Raw genomic sequence first — 19,702 nt, 5'->3', positions numbered from 1 at the left:
TAACTCAAACAAAATAAAAGAAATTGTTTTAGTAAAGTGAAACATGTGGAAAATACATAAACAGAAAATAAAGATTTAATCAGAATTAAATCGATCTAGAATGTAACCAAGGATAAGGGGAAGATACAGGATTGAAGACATGGAAATTGATGAAAATTGTTCATGCTCACTTTAGCTGTATTTAATACTGTCCATTTAAGCACTTAGTTTTGGGGTGAGATTGGTTAGGGAGACATGATGTAAGGGGAAAAAAAGGAAGTGAAGAACTCAGGTGCTATCCCTCAGAAATTGGATGGAATAAAATATCTCCTTCCCCCACAAAATCCAAGTAGCTATTTTCCCTATCTATTTGGATATAAATTTCTGGCAACAATGCATAATAATAAAGACCTGGACTTAAATTTAAGGTAAATGTGTGGTTTTTTGTTTCCTCTTGCTAAACATTCCATACTGTTGTTGATGGTAGTGGTACTGGAGGAGAGGAGATGGAAATTATATATACAAATGTCTGGGAGACAGAGGACCTCTGTTCCATTCGCATCTCTGACACTAACAAGCTGTATAACTTTGGTCAAAGTATACCTATGTAACCCTAAACGTCAATCTCCTTATCTCTAAAATGAAAATATTGCACAGCATCAGGTGCAAAAATAAGTAAACTCATTTCCTGAAGCTTCTGTGTAAGTAAATACAGGATGAAGCTTACAAATTTTACTATACTTAGGATTTGTTTAGCCTGCAATTAACAGAATGCAGGACTAAACATGCCTTAAACTTTAAGTGCTTATCATCTGACATTACAAGAAATCTGGAGGTTCTAGCAGAAGTGAATTTGGTAATTTAAGCAAGAATCCAGGTGCTTTCCTTCTTCCGCATTACTATCTTTAGTTGTCCGCTATGGCGTCCTTGGTGTATCCAGATGGATGAAGCAGTTCCTGCAAAAATGTGAAGACACAGTAGTGTTCAACAAAGAAGTCCACTATAAACCTTTATCTTATTAGACATGGAAAAATTTTCCAGAAGTTCTCTACCAGTCTTCCCCTCAGACCCCATTGATTGTTGCCTGGTCATATGACTATGAATAAAACTGTCATTGATATGACAAGTGTTGGAGAAATGGTTACCTTTCCTAAGAACACAAGGAATTGTTCTCCAATAAAATTATGGCTCAGAGAGCAAAGAAAAGTTAACAAGTGTGGAAGCATATGCAAAAGCAATAGTTATGACAAAATGTATCCTTATCAAGGACCCAAAGAGATTTGAGGAAATCTGAACTAAATAGTTACTAAGGAGCCTTCTAGTTTCCAATATTTGATTACTATAATTTAAGCAAATGATTTAGAAGTTATGCCTCCTAATATTTTAACAGTTTATTTAATAGTAGTGAAGCATGAAATTATTATATCAGAATACCCCCGTCATTTTTTAAAAAATTAAAAGCCACCTACACGGAAAGGCATTATTTCAGTGGTGGTACAAACATTAGAAGAAATTAAAAGGAATATCCCACTAAGTGGAGATGCTGATCTATTCTGGTCATTCACAGTAGATCTGATACTGTACACAGTCATGGAAGAAGATAAATGACATTTATTCTAGGTTTTATCAGGCTAGATAGATGAACAAACAGATAATTTGGGGGATAGATGAAGCCTTTCAAACAGGTCATTAACCTTTAGATGTCACAAGCATGTGAATAAAACTGTCCAAATTTTGGAACCAGCCAAAATACCAGGTAAACTTGGTTCTCCTAGGTTTGTCTCTTAAGAAACCAAGTTTGTCCTGAGTACCCCCAGCTTACTGAGGAGCAAATAATTAAGATCAGAGTTAAAGATCATTAACCACCAAAGGGGTCACATCCTAAAAGGAGAGAATGAGGCAAATAGAATAGTAGGTAAGAGAGCAAAAATCTCTCAAATCTCACTACTGGACCTACAATTTATTCATTTTATGTTTCTTTAAACTGCAAAATCTGCAAAGGAAACCTATTAATGCAGTTTACATAGCAAAGGATTAAATAAAGGGGAAGATGATTAGGACCAAACCATTGAACTCTGATGGTATGGCTAGAAATGATGCAAGCAATACAATTCCACCCATGGCCATGATCCTGTAGTTCCCATGAGTTGCCAATAATTCCAGGTGTTAATATTTTATATTATGCAGGATAGAGAAGAATAAAGTGGGTATAGCTGAGTTGCTATAAGCTTGCTATCAGACCTTCATACACTATACAGAAAAATGTTCTCTGAAACCAGGGAAACGACCATAGATTTCCCTCTACTTCTAAATAATCTATGAAAAGTTACAAATTCTTCATTCAAGCAGTAAATTAGATTCAGAATAAATGCCCTGATACTATGTAATTTTGTTCAATTTGACACGTTACTCTAGCAAACAGACTGGCCTGGTAATTATTGTGCTAATGTGGAACTCAAAAAATTCAGGTTCTAACTCTGAACTACTTTGAGTCTTTTTGTTCTTGGTAAAGTACTTGGTCTTTCAGTTTCCTTTCTCCCACCCGTGAAACAAAGCTAATATTTGATATTACCTTGCATAAATTTAATAAGAATCATCAAGTTAATAACTGTAGACATTTTCAAAAACATCTTACATAAATTGAGCACAAACCAGTTAAAGAAGACTGACTTTTTTCTCCTAATATCATCTTTTGCTTTGCAGAAATGGCAGCATTATAGTCATATTTGACCTTTTCTTTGCCCAGTGGGTATCAGATGAAAATGTTAAAGGAGAACTGATTCAAGGAATTGAAGCAAATAAATCCAGCCAACTGGTCACTTTCCATATTGATTTGAACAGCATCAATATCACAGGTATCTGTGAACATTATTTGATTTATTTGAATCATTAAGCTATGAAATTAAAATTCTGGCTATGTACCAGGGAAGCACTAGGATCATCCTTGACTTTAGGAACATGTCTTATTGCCTGAGACAACACATTTACATGAGAAAACTGAAATACAGAGAAATCATTTTTGAAGGAAAAAAATCAATGAGAAAAAGTTCATGAAATATTAAGGATCCAAAAGCTCCTAAAGATATTGGCATGCACAAATATTTGTGATTCTTATAAAATTACTTGCGCTGCACAGGCACACCCTGACCTGATAGATAAATTTCCTATCAAAAATGTCTAATGATATCATCTTAGCATCAGATAACAAAATCAATCAAAAATCCACACTCTAAGATCCTAGAAGAAAGAGGTGGAGGAGATATCAATAAGTTTGATTCATACTGATTTCTTATTTATAAAATATCAAGTTTCATTTTTAAAGTGATCAAATTTAAGATAAAAATAAATCACAGGAAAAATATATAGGGCATTAAAATATAATAAAAGGACAATATATCTATAGTGCTTAGATTATTCTAAATTTTCCATTCTGGTTATCCTCTATTAAATTCAATTCAACAAACATTTCCTCAATGTGCTTTGTTTGGTTGACAATGATAGTAGTTTTGATTTTTGATGTTGAAATAATAGATATGAAATCTTGAAACTGAAGTTGCTTTCCATTACAGCTTGTATTCATCTAGCACAGTTTCTCTTTCGTTAAATCTCCTGCCATATCCTCCTGTTTCTGCTCAGTGAGAAGATAACTTGTGTTCTCAGCTCATCTTCCTCTGATGGTTTGGGCCCCCTCTGGTATAGCTGCTAGAGCAGTGACTGCCTATTTTGGATCTTTGATTCAGATGAGCTGAAAATGACCAGTCCTGCTAATAATCGCTGAGTTTCTTTCACTGCTTCATTCTTCTAGAATTATAATCTTTTACAAAGAAAGAATATCATATTTCTACTAAAAGTAGAATGTTTTTTTTCCTTGTGTATGCATGCTTTCCATGAATAGACACCTCACATTTCAGTGATGTGTTTACTAAATTTTGATTCTAACAACTCATGGTGTTCGTTTACTGGTCTTAGATCTGTTTACAGAGAAAAACTATTTTTTATGACTACTGCAACATTGATTAAACATAGCAAGTAGCTTTATATTGTTCTAAATAGTTTCCTCAAATTGAAAAATATTATTCATATAATTGTGTTTTTTTCAAACTCTCTATATTTAAAATTAAGTTAACATTGTATAGACACACAACAGAAGCAACAGAGATCAAATGAAGCATATTTCATTAACTTTAATTGTTTTAGTCCTTTTGTTATATTCATTACATAATTTGATTATTTAATGGGAGATAGGATTGCAGGGTTTTTCTCCTTTTATTTATTTATTTGTTTTGTACGCTGCATGGTGGGGGTCACATTTCATTCTTTTTCCATGTAAGTATCCCATTGTTGCAGCACCAATTGTTGAATTTTGTTTGTTTTTTTCTTTCTTTTGTTTGCTTGTTTTGGGGGAAGTGCGTGGGCCAGGAATCCAACCCGGTCTCCCGCATGGCAGGCAAGAATTTCCCCACTGAGCTACCCTTGCACTTCCCCCCCACTCCAAATGCTTTTTGAATGACTGTATAAGTGTACTCATTGTTTTATAATATATTCACATAATAAGCCCAATCTTAAAGACAACTTTAATTTATTCCAGCATCTTCAGGGAATCCATCTACAAGCATCCCTCCAACAACTCCAGGTTAGTATTTCTCAGAATTAATTTAAATGTGATTTATTGATCATCAAAATAGATGACATTAGGAAATCTCTCTGAGATATTTAATCTTCATATGAAAATGTAAGAAGAATACATTTGGTGAATGTTAACATAGTTCATAATAGTACACAGTTTGCAATGCCTGATTATAAATTTAAAGGACATGTACTTCCAACTTAAATTTCAATGTTTCTCCCATATTTTAGACTTTAATTTGCATTCATACATATGTATGTGTGTATATATGTGCGTGTGTGTGTGTGTGTGTGTGTGTGTGTGCGCATGCATGCATGATTACTAATCCAAAATCAAATTGTGGGATTTTAGAGAAAAAGTCAGGAGACTTGTTAGAATGCTAAGAATAGAAGAAAGACAGCAAGTTTAAAAGATGTTCAAATGATGGCTTTCAGAATGTATTGCACTATTTTTTTAAAGGACACTTTTTTGTTTGTTTTTATTTTATTCTGGGCACGAGCACGCTCCAGGAATCCAACCTGGGTCTCCAACATGTCAGATGAGAATTCTACCCCTGAGCTACCCTTGCAGCTGCATTGCACTTTTTAGAAAGAAGCATCTAAGGCTTCATTTTAACTGCTGTATTCTAGCATTCTTTATCCCACCTTTTTAACTACTTTGGTCACACTGCTGATCCCAACATTCTAAACCTTGTTTTGTTTTATTAAAACCACACCATCACAGAAAAAGAATGCTAATAATAATAATTAAATAAATAATAATTAAATAATAATTTTTAGAATTAACCTGCATTATTTTAAAAATAAATTTTTTCTATTGTATAGAAAGCATTAAAATGGAAGTGAGAATATTTGAAGACTAATTCTGGCTCTGCCAACTGCCAAAATTTCTGAGCACATATCTACCCCTCTGAAACTCTGCTTATCATAAGTTGAGAATAATAAAATATTTCACAAATATTTAAGAAATCATCCCAAATATCAAATTTATATATGAATACCCTTAAAAGATATAAATCATTCTAAAATTATTAAGATATTACTTTAGGTATTATCTGTAATTATCACCATTTTCATAATATTTGAATGAACTACTTGCTATTAAAGTATCAACTCGCCTCCGGTACTATATATTTTATAAGTATTACCTCATTTAATTTTGAGAATGATCTTGCAGAAAACCTTTTTTTTTTAATTTATAAATAAATGGAGGAATGATTACTGAGCCCAGGGACATATAGCTATTAAGTGTCAAATACAAGAATCAAAATCAATTCCTTCAGATTCAAAGCTCATGATCTAATACTACCCTTTAGATGATTTTCTTCAGATAATATCATATAAATCTCTGGGTATTTAAATCTATAGTCATTATGAACTTTAAGGATCCCCACATTCACTTATTGATTATTGAAGAGTATTACCCTCTTTACTTAGCAAAATCTGGGTTTGAAAAATGAGTTAGAAATATAAAAATCTACATTCTGCGGTACAATTTGATGAGAGTATAGAGTTATGCTTAGATCTACATAAAAATTAGCATATTCATATCTATTAAATTTGTATTCTTAACCTTTCTTATGTTTAATAGTAAACAGAAGGATTACACACTTAACTAGTAATAATCAGTTTACTTTTGTAAAAACTACTTTGTCATTTATTTTTACAGACAAACTAACAACCAACTCTCCTCTGGCAACTCCAGGTCAGTTTAATAATGTTATTTCTATCTTTTTAAAAACTGTTTCACTCCGTTTCATTTTAGTATCCTGACAACACTCTCAGATACCAAAGCAGTTAATATTACTCTTATGTTATGAATATGGAAATTGAAACATAAAAAGTTTGCAGTGTTAGCCTTAAGATTTTGCCACATGTGAACAATTTATGTGAACCTAATTCCTGGGTTATCTGCCTTCAATTCAGTCCTTTTTCGATTAGAACTGTGGACACCATCCTTTGCCAACAGAGCTGCCAGGGGGATCAAAGTTCTCTAGGAGGGATGCAGGTTTCATCCCAAATATTGGAGTTTTTTTTAAATTTATTCTTTTGCATGCAAGGTCAACATGCTAGTTTTCTCCTGTTAACATGGTTTGCTAGACTACTACCTAAGTAGTCTCATATATATTTATTCAGCAAATTTTTGCTGTTGTCTACTATTTTCCAAGCACCTGCATGTATCTTTGGTGTGCCAATTTCTCTGGATTTCTATTAATTGTCCACTGTGCTTCTGTTCATTTGCTAACCATTTAAAATGTGTAATCTTTATGGCACATGGCTGGTGGTGTCCTTAATTGCTTCTGGCAAACTCAATAAAGGCAGGACTGTATAGATCTTCAATGCTACACTCATACTGTCAGATTTATGCACCTAAAGTTTAAATCAATGTTTACATCAAATGTTATGAAAGGAGAGAACATTTGTTAAACTATGAAAGTTCTTCTTGGTAGAAACTAATAATTCTTGGATAAAATGGTTGGTATACTATTTGTAAAACAAACCAATACATGAATCATTAATCAAAATGTCTTTACAAAATAAGCCAGCAAGCTTCTAAAACCTATACAATTCTGTTATGATAGTATCAGCCTCCCTGAACTTGTATTTAGATTATTCATAGAGCAGGACATGCGCTGCAAATAAAACCATCATGCAACCCATATTCTCTTCTCCAAATATGGAAAATATTTTTACAACATCTGAAATTATCTCTCAAAACACTTTGAGTAATTTTTTTTAAGATTAATAATGCCTAATTCCTTCAGTCTAAAAAGAAACTGAAAAAATAATTTTAATTTATTTTGAGATATTTATTCCCAAATATATATCAAAAGTCAACAATATGTACCCAATTTAGCACCCTGTTTTCAAATTGTCTATTTGTTGAGTAATTTATCTGATCTACAGTTATTAAGGACCATTTAAGACTATAAAAGATAACAAGGAAAATATGTATAATGATTGAAGAGAAGAAACATTTGCATTAAAGTCCGAAATTGGGCTTGAATCAAGTTTCCCCCCTTATATCTTAATTATAAACCAGTCAAAAACATTCAGAAACACTCAGAAGTAGCTAAACCATTTCACCAGTGTCTTCTCCCAGTCTCTGCTCCTTCCCAAGAGGTAACAAATGAGAAAAGAGGGAAGACAAAAGAAAAAACCTACCCATACTTGTCTCTCCCAAGGAGTTGAGTAGTAATACCCTGCATGTAAACTATAGGATTGAGGCCAAAAATACACATTTAGCCCTATCCTTTACACTTTATATAAAGAATTGAAACTGAAAATGAAGTCTAAAAAGCAATGAAAAATTGTCAGTCATCGAAAAGACATGGGTTAATCCGTGCTTCATTACGTCCACTGATTACTTCATATATAGTATATGGAAAGCTACTTAGCCTCTTTGAACTCTGCATTTCTATCTTAAAAAGAAATATTTAAAATGCATCTCTAAGAAGGTGGACATGAGAATTAAAAGAGAGTTAATGCAAAGTGTTCAGTGTGGCACAAAGACACAAAGGACGGACACAACTAATTTTTAATTCTTCATCCCTCCCTCTACTGACTAGTTAGGGGTAGTTAAATGCTTTGTTTTTTAAGATGAATCAAAAATAAGATTAAAATGAGATGACTGCATCCCGTAATGCTCATTTTATCCTGATCGTTTATTTAACAACAACCAAAAAAAACCTCCATTTCCAAGCCTTCCTATTAATGGAGATGGTTCAGTTACCTTAATCAATCTTCAAAGGATTATCATAAGGTAAGTAGGGGACAAAATATCATATTTTACCATACTTTATTGGATCCATGCACTACGTGAGTCCCCAGTCATCCTTCCCATTAACACCTCTTATATGGCAAAATACTATAGATTTATAGAGGGAACAAGGCAATTAAACTTGGAAACCACAGTTTCCAAATAGTAATTTATTATTAAGATGCCTTTCAGGGATGTTAAGTTTATACTCACTTTTATGTACCTGAAAGACAGAGTTTGAGAAAAATCAACAAATGCATGCATCATATACTTGGCATTAGTACTATTATAAATCCTGCCAAAGCTAATTTTTCTTTGATAGTGAGTACAAAGTCCATGAAATAATGTTCGATTGTTCAACTGCCCTTGTTGCTAATTACCATAAAGTTTTACTAACCCATTTGAAACATTAGAGGAGAGAGATGGGAACTGAGGTTGCATTATACTGATTGATTTCTTGGCTGCTACAGAGTGCCTAGAGGTGCTATTTTGGACAATTGCCTATATGCTTGAATGCTTTCTAGAGTACAGCTTGTTCTACTCCTTTGTTGCTTACTCTGTAGGCAATAATTGCAGAAGGAAAAGTTTCACTGTCATGGACTTTCTCAATCTCATATAAAATGCAATCTCACTATAATTCCACTGGGTAGAGGATCCGCGGGATGGAAGAATTGGCTGGTTTTATGAAGAACATGAAATTGGGCCAAGAGTACCTAAGGTTGAATTATGCCCCTCAATTTGATTGCTCCAGGGCTGAGATACGGAGACTTTATCTGATACCAAATACATTGTGACTTCATGTGTTTTATTTCTCTGCATTAGAGGGAACAAACTTTATGTACTGCTAAGCATTCTTTTTTTTTTTTTTTTTAATTACATGGGCAGGTACCGGGAATCGAACCCGGGTCCTCTGGCTTCGCAAGCAAGCATTCCTACCTGCTGAGCCACTGTGGCCCGCCCTGCTAAGCATTCTTGTCTAATTTAAGACATTCCTACGTGTACAATGTCAGGACTATTAAAGTATCTTTACACTGTAATTTCATTTGGATTGATCAACCAGTCTTACTAAACAAACTAAATTGTCCTACCAAATTAAATGTGAATTTCTGTAGAGTGATAACTATTTTTCCAATATAGTGTAATGAAATGAAATTGGTCTCTAAAGGCAGACATTCATAAATTCAGATTCTATTTCCTCAAGTAACTATATTATGGTATTTTTTTTCGAGTAGCATTGGTCATCAAGTACTTTTATACCCATTTAAATGATTGGGAAAATAAAATCTAAGATTTACAAAAGTTTATTGTCAAATTACTGTCTTTGATGTAGCAGTTCTCAGAACGGTTTTGAAAGGAAAAATATTAGGTTTTAGTATTAGATTTAGTATTAGATTTAGCATATCCTCCACAATGCCTAGCACAGCACCTGCACAAAGAAAGCACAGATGGTTCTTAACCCCAAATCATTGGAAATTATTTTGACTTTCAATCCTACTGAAGTATCCCCACTTGAGGATACACTAAATCCTTAACAGTACAAATATAAATGGATAATTAAAACTTCTAGTCACCGAATTTCAAACACTACTTTGTTTAAATGTTTTATAATGTATCAACAATTAATGTCTTAAAGAGAAAATACCACAGGGACATAAAAACTTGTGCAGGTCTTATTATCAGTCAAGTTAATAAATATCTAAAACTCAAGCAACTTGATTAGTTTCTAATAACCTAAACTAATTATTCTTCTCTTCATGCATGCTTCTTTAAACAAAAATCCCCTAGTTAAAGGCAAAAAAAGGCAAAAATGCCTTTTTGCATAGAAAAAAAAGTATGAGGGCAAAAACCAAATGATAAATCAAGTAATCCACAAGTTAAAGAATTCTGGTTTTAAGATTGAAAGGTCACATTTTAAAACTCCATACCTGGCCAACCTCTGTAATAGCTAACATTTTGATTAATGGTTTTGTTGGAAATTGTGATCATATGTGAGTACAGAAGACGAGAGGGAGAGAGAAGACTAGGTAAAAATGCAATCTGATAAAGTCCTAAATCCTATGCCCCTTGTATAATAGCTATATTCATGTCTTCCGTATTAGCTTCAATATGATGAAATTATTTTTCTCCATGGACCAAGGTAGCTGAAGAGGATTATGAAACAGAGTCTGGGGAGAGAGAGTGCAACCAACAGAAAAGGACTTAATATTTCCACCTTCAAATCAAAATACCTCAGATTAAACTAGTTTTCTAATCCCACCAGCTGTTCTTCCTATAATCGCAACTGTTAGTGATGACCATCATAATTCAGCTGGCCACCCCAGAAGTGTAGGTATCATAACTAATGCACCTTCTCCACCACCCCGATGTTGGTCAGACAAAGTCCATCAGTACCGCCTGGAAAATATGCCTCAGACATCCACCTCATCAGCTTTCATTTGACCACTGAAACGGCTTCCCAACTGTCCTCTTTCTACAGATTCTCCAAATTCCCCCAGAATGATCATTATGAAATATGGGCTGGTCCTATCATACACTTATATAAAAGCACTCAATTCCACTGCCTGTCAAAAATATTTCTAATATTTTACGAAGACAGTAAGATCCCCCATAATCGGGCATCAAACTCTCCTCCTGTTATGGTTGCCACAAGCATCCCACTAGATCAATTAGACTCATCTGTTTCCTTGCTTTCATCACATCACCACGCCTAGCTTCTATCTGCCTTTCTTTCTGGTGCATTCCTAAGCATCTTTCTAAGCCTAGTTTATATGCAACCTCCTCTGTGAAATTGTTTTCAATCTCTGCCTCAGAAGGAAATTGTCTAATCCTTGATGTCCTCATAGAAATTTTTAAAATTTCTCTTTCTCTTATGCTTCAGTGCCCTCCACTAAACTCCAAGTTCTGTGACTATAGTCTCTGCCTTACTCATCCTTTTATCTCTAGTCCGTAAATTTCTGTGACACAAATAAGACAAAAACAAATGCTAGTAGAGTGAATGATCATTCATGAGATGAAAGGATCCCAAGTGGTACCTCTTGCCAGTGTGATTTTGAGAAGAGCCACATCTAGCGCTCAACAGATACCAGACAGGACACCAGCGACAGACAGAGATGTGACGTGTCATGTGAAGCAAGGGAAGCATTCGAAGCTGCCAAAATTGTACATCTTTTCAGCTACAGTCCAAAATCTATTCTCTCAAATGCTAAGTGCTTAGAATTCAGTTAAGGACTGTTGAAATAAAAGTTTCTAGAATAATGCTTCCTCTCACTTAGCTGTTTATCAGGCATTTGTGGAACACTGTCAAACACTATGTATCTCCTGGGTTAGAACCTAATTAATTAATTCCTAATTAAGGAATTCTCTTCAGGAATATTTCATGTATATCAACAATTATAATATGCATTTGGGTTTACGAAATAAAGTTTTTACAATTAGTTTTCAATCTCTTAAGTGTAGGCATTCTTCTGTCATTTAGGAATGACTCTGACCTTTATTGTGTCCTATTTTAGATGCTAGATGTTCCATGAATTTCCCAATGGTTTATATAGATTTTAATTACAGTCAGTAATAAAAGTGTGATTTAGTTACATAAAAACTCAGTAACTACTTCCAAAAATGTTCCTAATTAAGTATTAACTTCTTACATTTATTGACACAAGCACTTTTATTTCCCTACTAATTTGAAAGTTTTCAAGGTGAAATTTCAGAATCAAATATTACATTTTTAAAACCCAGCAGGTGGCAGCATGGAGCTGGTTTTAAGACTAACAACAACCAAATGCTATGGTGTTTACGTATTACTCAAAACTTTTAGCCATCATTCTTATAGAAGTCATAGGCAAAAAAAATTCTAATCCTCATGGGGCTCTGAAAGTTAAAGTCATCTGTATCTAGCTTTTGGGTATAAAAGAATTCATCTTATCTTTAGAATTGCTTTTTAAATTTCCCAGTTAATATCTAGAAATAAAATAATGCTTTTTTGGTGCATCTCTATACTTAAAGATGTAGAAGAATGACAGATGATGTACAGGACAGGCTGAGCGGTACAAATCGATCAAAACCTTGCCAGAGTATGGCATGGAACCCTACAGGCTACGTGTTTCCATCTTTTCCCCTAAGAATCCCTTTCCCAGGAAGCAATGCAGGTCTTGAATGAAAATAGCTACTGGCTTCACCATGCTCTGTGTCGTAATGAACTTGGAATTTTTAGTGTTTTATTAGAAAATGCCTTTCATTGATAAGTTTTGCTTAAGTCACTATATCCTCAAAGAATAAATGCTTATGAGTGAATGAAGCGTCTTTGAGAGGCTACTAGAAGCTGCAGATGATGTAATTAACATTCCAATATTTGGTACCACCTAATACCCTAGGAGGTATAAACATTAGATATTAAATGTCCAAATTATACTGCTAATTTATCAAGGTTCAAATTTACTGAGTAGATATTAACATTTAACATCAATGAGGAAATATTGATGTTAAAATTCTATATTTTTTCAAACAACTTATCATGCAGACACATTGGTCTGGAAAAAATTCTAGCCTGAATTGTCTTTACATTTCAGGAGTTATAAAAAAAGGGACTCATTTTTTCATGACATGTTTTCAACATTTCTTAGGGCATAAGTATATTACCTAAAAAATAACATTTTTGTCAACACAGAGTGTAACCCAAGTAACTTATTAATTGTTGTCGAGCCCATTTCTGGATATTTGTGAGGATACAAAACCTAATTTAGCTCATGGAACAGTTCTGGCAAAAGTGACAAGTTTCTTGAAGTTATTCATGAATAATCTACTTTTTTAGAAAAGAAAAATTAATTAAAATGGCATAGATTTCGACACACATTTCTGCATTATCAAAACTTTTCATGGCACAATATATTCTTCTAAGTAAAATCCACAACAATTTTTGGATATTAACCAAATATTTCCAAAGAAATCAGGTTTTCACACTTTCAGTCTTAGCCCCACCATGTTAAAGCAAAATGATGTTTCTAAGGAATAAACAATAACCGACCCCCGCTAGGCCCCCCAATAAACACTTTTTTGAAAGGACCGTTTTTAAACAGTTTCAGAAGCCAGGGAAGTCTGATTTTCTAATTATTAGGTTTAACTTCCTATTGTCTTTATAGCTTCTATTTATTTTACTACCTGAAAAAAATATTTCTATTGGAACTTATAAGTGTATATAATATATATACATATATATATGAGGACCTAAATGGCAAAGACATACATAATAAATATTCAAACACAATGCATATCTCACTAGTTGGAAATTAAATCTGCTCGGTAGGAATCTTATGATATTAATCTTTTTTTAAGGAAATATCTCAATAGAGTGTCTTCCTGATTCAAGGCGTTGTACTACTGCTCTAATGTGTATAAAAATCGATTTATTTTGTGATGGTGAATTAAACTGCCCAGATGGTTCAGATGAAGACAATAACACTTGCGGTAAGTAATGCTCCACATTCTCTTTCTCTGTCTCGCTCTGCCTTTCTCCCTTTCTCCCTATTCCTTCCTTGTCATTCTCCCTCACTCCATGTATACACACTGTGCCATACACTAAAATCCCAAATATCTGAAACTATCGGAGCATACAGTAGTCCAATAGCCATTCTTATAAATGAATACAAAACCTAAAAATAATTTTATTAATACCTTTATAAGCTTGATTATATAATATTAAATATAGTAATCTTAAAATTGCTCTTGACTTTGGGAAGGATGCTAAGATGCTGTGATTAACAATGCCTGTCCTGAATGGGGGAAGAGAGGGGCATATTTTCCATTTCTTCTCTCTATGAAACTGGTCTAGAATATTATGAATTTGACTCCTTTACGATTACATTCTCAGTTCTATGTATGGTTTTTTATCATATTTTTCACCATTATCTCGTAATATTGATCATTTTTGCATATCAATGGTCCCTAACTTCAAGAAGCACGACCCCTTAATTTTGATTCTTCTTTTATTCCATTCTTAGCACAGAAGCAAGCAAACTGATAAAAAGTGCATTTGAGTTGTAGTACTGTGTGAAATGGAAATGAGTTCTGAATAAAATCTGAAGGTCTCAAGAATAAAAATCCAAATTTTATGTGTAAATTTTGCACCTTCCAATGATGATGATGATGATGATACTGATGATGATATTTAGTAGTTACTGCATACACGCATGACTCTAAGTGATTTCAGCACATCTGCTCTGGTACATATCATGATTAATGTCTGGGTTCTATTCAGGAAACTTTCTTAGAAAGCAGCTTGCTTCTACCTAGGCCATTGATTTCTGTGTGTAACTTCCAACACTGAATACAAAGATTACCCTCTAGATGTAGAAAGATTGGTAGTCAAAGTGAATAATTATTTTCATAACTTTACTGTATATTTTGTTCTTGAAAAATTAAACAGCAGTCATTAATTGAATTCTTGGTGTTCGTTAATGTTGACCATGAGCACAATTAGTTCCTAAAATTTGTTTCTGGGGATTGAGCCTTAACGGCTGTCATTACCTTTTAATACAATTTGCTCTTCTGGCTTGGTATTAATTGAAAGCGAATGCTCCAATTTCAACAGAAGTTTTTTAAAAAATCACCTATCCACTTGGTACTTACTTTAAAAGACAGGCATTTGGTCTGTTTCCCAGTATCAGCTCAACAAAAGGAAATCCATTAAAGAGGCTTCCACTAAGCTATCCCAATTCAAATGTTTTGGCTAATATTCAAACCTTCAAAGTTTAACTACGTACTTTGAAGTGCATGCAGAGTGTATTGAAAGAAAATGCAGGCTACAGAATATTTTTTATCTATTTCATATAACTAAGTTATTAATAGAGGAAGAAAGCAATCTTCTTTTTTCTTTTTTTTCTTTTTTTGCTGTGGTTTTCAGTTTCCAAAACCTTTTCAGGGAGAATCTGATACAAGTGTGCCATCATGAGGTAAAAGAGGTGATACTGATTTCTATTTCAAAAAATAGTATTACATGTCAAAATTAGACAGATAACTTTGAGCCTATCTAGTAATAACCAATAACCTTAAAAGTGGGAAAGGCATAGTTAATACATAAGATGAATTGAATAATCAGAAGATGTACTGCACCTATCAGTTCTCTACCTTCTTGGCGCTCATAACTCTTATGAATAATTAATGTCAGTTAATATTTTAAAATAAGCATGACAAACAATTTGTCCTAAAATAAGGTGTATGACCATGAATTATTTTTCTCAGCCCCTGTCAACTCGTAACCATGAATCTCAGCATTAGAACTGAATTCTCTAAATTTGTCTTAAGAACATAATCAAAATGTATTATCACTTTTAAATATCAGGGAAGTTTTATGTTAAGTGAACCTTCACATCAACTACTCACTAACTTTCTTGGGTCTCTGGCTCCTCATTTTCCATATTTTTTTTATTCTCTTATTTGTTTGTATTTTAATGTTAGCACTTTTTCTATTTTGGTAAATAAATTTAAATCCCTTGTGTAATGAAGTAGTAGAAAATCAACTTACGATTATCCAGTTAGGATTCAGGAGTATAAAAATTGCTTTATTCATCATTTACTCACAGGTAATGGTGATCTCAAAAGCCTAGTGGCGGGCGGGCCGCGGTGGCTCAGCGGGCAAGAGTGCTTGCCTGCCGTGCCGGAGGACCTCGGTTCGATTCCCGGCCCCAGCCCATGTAAAAAACAAACAAACAAACAAAATATAATAAAACAAGAAAATGTTTAAAGATGTTTCCCTTTCTTCCTTCCATCCTTCCTTCCTTCTCTGTCTTTCCTTCCCTTCCTCCCTCTCTCTTTAAAAAAAAAAAAAAAAAAAAGCCTAGTGGCCCTTACCTCAGGACCAACTTGAACTTCTAGTAACCTAATGTCCTTATCCATCAATCTACATTGATAAAAACCCTTGTCCATCAATCTACATTTACGAAAAAAATCATAAATTTAAGAAAATTTTCTCAATATGAAGTTGACCTTCGTTCTGTCTTTTTTCTCCAGCTGTAAGATTAAATTCTAGTCTATGTTATTAATAGACAAAGCCACATTAATGTTGACTTCCTCACACAGCTTCTTTTTTGGTCTTCAGTTATTTAGGTTTGCACAAAATATAGCTGACTATAGCTAAAAGAAGATTTCTTTAAATTGTTTTTCTCTTTTGATTAGAATTGCATCAGCAAGAAAGTTCACTTTTTAGCTGACCTGTGAAAGGAAAGATGCTGACTCACAACCTTTAGGACGATATGCAGGCCTATTTGGAAGTTGGCAAATGTCTTTATAGACTCTGCATGCCTCATGTGTATGTGCACAGTACAGCTCAGTAGGTGGGCAGAGATCGTGTTTGATTTTTACATCCTGGACAATTCAGTGTCCTGAGCAAACACACAATTAGTACATCTTGAGCCAGCAGAGGGAGCTCTAAGTGGGTCCTGAGCACATAAGGCCGCAGAATCCCATTCCAGGCAACTTTTCTGGTTGTGCAAAAAAAAATGGCCGACATTATTCGACAGGCTCATTTATCTTCCATTCAGAATTTTTCTTTCCTAACAATGTACTGGAAAGTACAGTACCGTCTAAAAAGTCATAATCTGAACACCCGGCAATCCTGCTCAGCCGTGTCTGGGTTCTATCTGTGTCTCAGGAAGGCTATCCTGCTTCACATTGTTTTATGTAAAATTAAGTTCTCAAAAAAAAAGAGAAAGAAATCCTGAAATTAAATGAAAGAATGTGTGAGAAAGCCCTAGCACAGGTTTGTATCTTGAAATGATAATATTTTGGCATTCTGAATGTTGTCATGATAAATAGTTCAACATTGTGATTTTGTTTTAAATACCTTCAGGAATATTTTTCCCTCAACTTTACTTGCATGTAGGAATTCAAAAGCCCTTTAGAGCAGAATTTGACCTGTAGATTATAGATTGTCCCTAAAATTTAGCAACTTAATTAAAACTGCACAGGAAAATTGGTCATATTCATTGCAGCATGCTAAATACTAGGATAAGCAATCCCACTCCCCCAAATCTTAGGCATTAAAAGCAATGACTTCATTGGGGCTCCACTCTACAGAAGCATTATGGGTGCCAGCCCTTCGCTGCCACTCCTACCCCCCAGAGTTCTCCACTGAATTCTTTGAAAGCATAGACAGACAGGGAAGAATGTTACAGATCTTTAGAAACCACATACAGAAGTGAAGAAAATCACTTCCACAATAGTTTATTGACCACACTTGATCTCAAAGGACCATCTGGCTGGCTGCAAAGAATTCTGGGAAATGTAGTTCAGTAATGTGCCTAGGAACAAATGAGTTTGACAAACAAAACAGTCTCTGCCACCAGCAACATAATTCAGCTGTTTGGAAAACTGTTGATTCTTTTGTCCAGCAAAAGGTATTCACAAACTGTTATTACCTTTTCAAAAAAAAAGAAAAAACATGTAGTGAATGGATGCAAAGAATTACTAAAATTTTTTCAGCTTTGCAAATAGGTTCATCACATTCTTAAATGAATTTTGTTTTGTTCCCTTTTTCTTACTCTCTTCTGTTTTGCTTCCTCCTGTGTTTTTGTGGAATCCTATTGCAAACATAATTTATATTCCACTTTTAGGTGCATTTGAAAAGATGAGATTTTTTGTTTTTAATTTGTGGTTATTGTTTTCATTTAGACATATTTTGGTTGCTGTTTTGGTTTTCAACTCGAACAGTAGGTGATGTTATCTCTGATAACTGTATGTTATGGTTTTAGGCAGTACAGCATCTTATGCACTCAAGTTACATTGTCTGATTATGAATAGCCACTTGATCTGGGAGAGCTTGGGCTGAATAGTTAAGTTCTTTGTGCCTCAGTTTCCCAGCCAATAATTTCATAACTGGTTGCCCGAGTTTTTCATTAATAAACACCTTCAATGACTTTAGAATCCCATCTGGCACATAATAAATACTCTATAAATGACAGCAATTACATTTTAAGATGGGTAGAATTTGTTGTTCTATCTCCTTTATTTTTATGTCATAATTTAAATATAAACTGTTTATAAATAGTGGCTTTTGTTGCACTGCTTATCATCTTTGAGTCCATATTGTATCTTGACAAACTGGTTAAAAGCCTCTATATGTCACATGAAATACAAGCAGACACTGTTTTGTTTTTCTGGCTATTGAAGTTAATGAATTAATTGTCTCATTAATTTGCCCCACAGTTAGAAGGATGCAAGCAGCTGATAGTAAGGAGGGAGATTTTCTTTCCCAGCAACCACAGTTAGAAGGGTGCAAGCAGCTGATAGTAAGGAAGAAGATTTTCTTTCCCAGCAAGAAGGTTGGTTAGCTCTGCATTAAAAAAATATCACATATTTTTGTTGTTTATCTTCAAATCATGAGACATTAGTGTTAATCATCTTTCTTTGCTGCAGTAGTTATTAAGTTTAAGGAGATTTAGCTCCTCTGGCAAGCCTGATTTTCTCTATTTTCTTTCCTGAGGTCTCTGTCAGAGTGTATACAATTTAATCCTTGCTTCTCAGGTTGTTACTTATTCTATTTCTCACCTCTCCTTGCCCCTGCCCCGCAAAACAGGGAATCAAGTCATAAACCAAGTGCAGTTCATAGGCTGTGTTCTTTAACAGACTTTGAGTCTTAAAATTTACTTACCAAAGTAAATATTTTATGCATGGAAAAAATTACCAATCATAGCATAAAGCTAACAAAAACATGGAGGTTTTAATCAAGATTTCTACATGCTCTTTAATTTTCAATTTATTTCTTTCCTCCCTATAAAATATTTGTATCCTACAGTAGCTTGTATTTTATAACTTAACAGAATGGTTATACAATAGTACAATGAGGTTTTCTATCCAAGAATTTAGTATGATTATAGCACTCAAGTTCAATGAGCAGCAATTTAATTGTGATAAATTTCTTTACCTTCCTTACTCTCCATCAATGCTCTTGGCTTATAAGAAATTACCGACTACCCAAAGAGGAAATTTTCATTCTAGGGGTTATTCTTTTAGAATATCATGTTAATCCAATTTAGCACCATAGTATATAGAAAAAAGTCTAAGACTAAGGATTATGAAACTAAAATGGACTTTTTTAGCACATACAATACATCAGTATTTGAGAAAAATTAATATGGTTTCAAACATGAGATATAATTAGCTCCCATTTGAGCATTTCAGTTTTATAAAGTGGTGCTATAGAGAAAAAACTCAGTCATAAGTGTTCTGTGAAGTCTTTTTTTTTTTTTTATTAATTAAAAAAAGAATTAACAAAACAATTAGAAATCATTCCAATCTACATGTACAATCAGTAATTCTTAATAACATCACATAGTTGCATATTCATCA

At 33.8% G+C, this 19,702-nt stretch overlaps 1 protein-coding gene across 7 annotated transcripts in view; it reads left to right on the top strand.

The window, feature by feature from the left end:
- TMPRSS15 (transmembrane serine protease 15) overlaps positions 1-19,702 on the top strand; it is a 170,477-nt gene that overhangs the window by 41,619 nt on the left and 109,156 nt on the right. For all 7 annotated transcript variants that reach the window (XR_013158614.1, XR_013158615.1, XM_077118756.1 and 4 more), the window contains 4 exons: positions 2,683-2,834; positions 4,568-4,612; positions 6,275-6,310; positions 13,694-13,825. Coding sequence is in view for 5 of the 7 variants with exons in the window: in XM_077118756.1 (XP_076974871.1) it covers positions 2,683-2,834; positions 4,568-4,612; positions 6,275-6,310; positions 13,694-13,825 (365 nt within the window). In the remaining 2 variants the exon portion in view is untranslated. The remainder of the gene's footprint in view (positions 1-2,682; positions 2,835-4,567; positions 4,613-6,274; positions 6,311-13,693; positions 13,826-19,702) is intronic.

This window comes from Tamandua tetradactyla, chromosome 10 (assembly GCF_023851605.1).
Source record: "Tamandua tetradactyla isolate mTamTet1 chromosome 10, mTamTet1.pri, whole genome shotgun sequence".
Taxonomy (NCBI): Eukaryota; Metazoa; Chordata; class Mammalia; order Pilosa; family Myrmecophagidae; genus Tamandua; species Tamandua tetradactyla.
The sequence above is the reverse complement of the archived record's forward strand: the minus strand, read 5'-3'. Positions and strand labels throughout refer to the sequence as shown.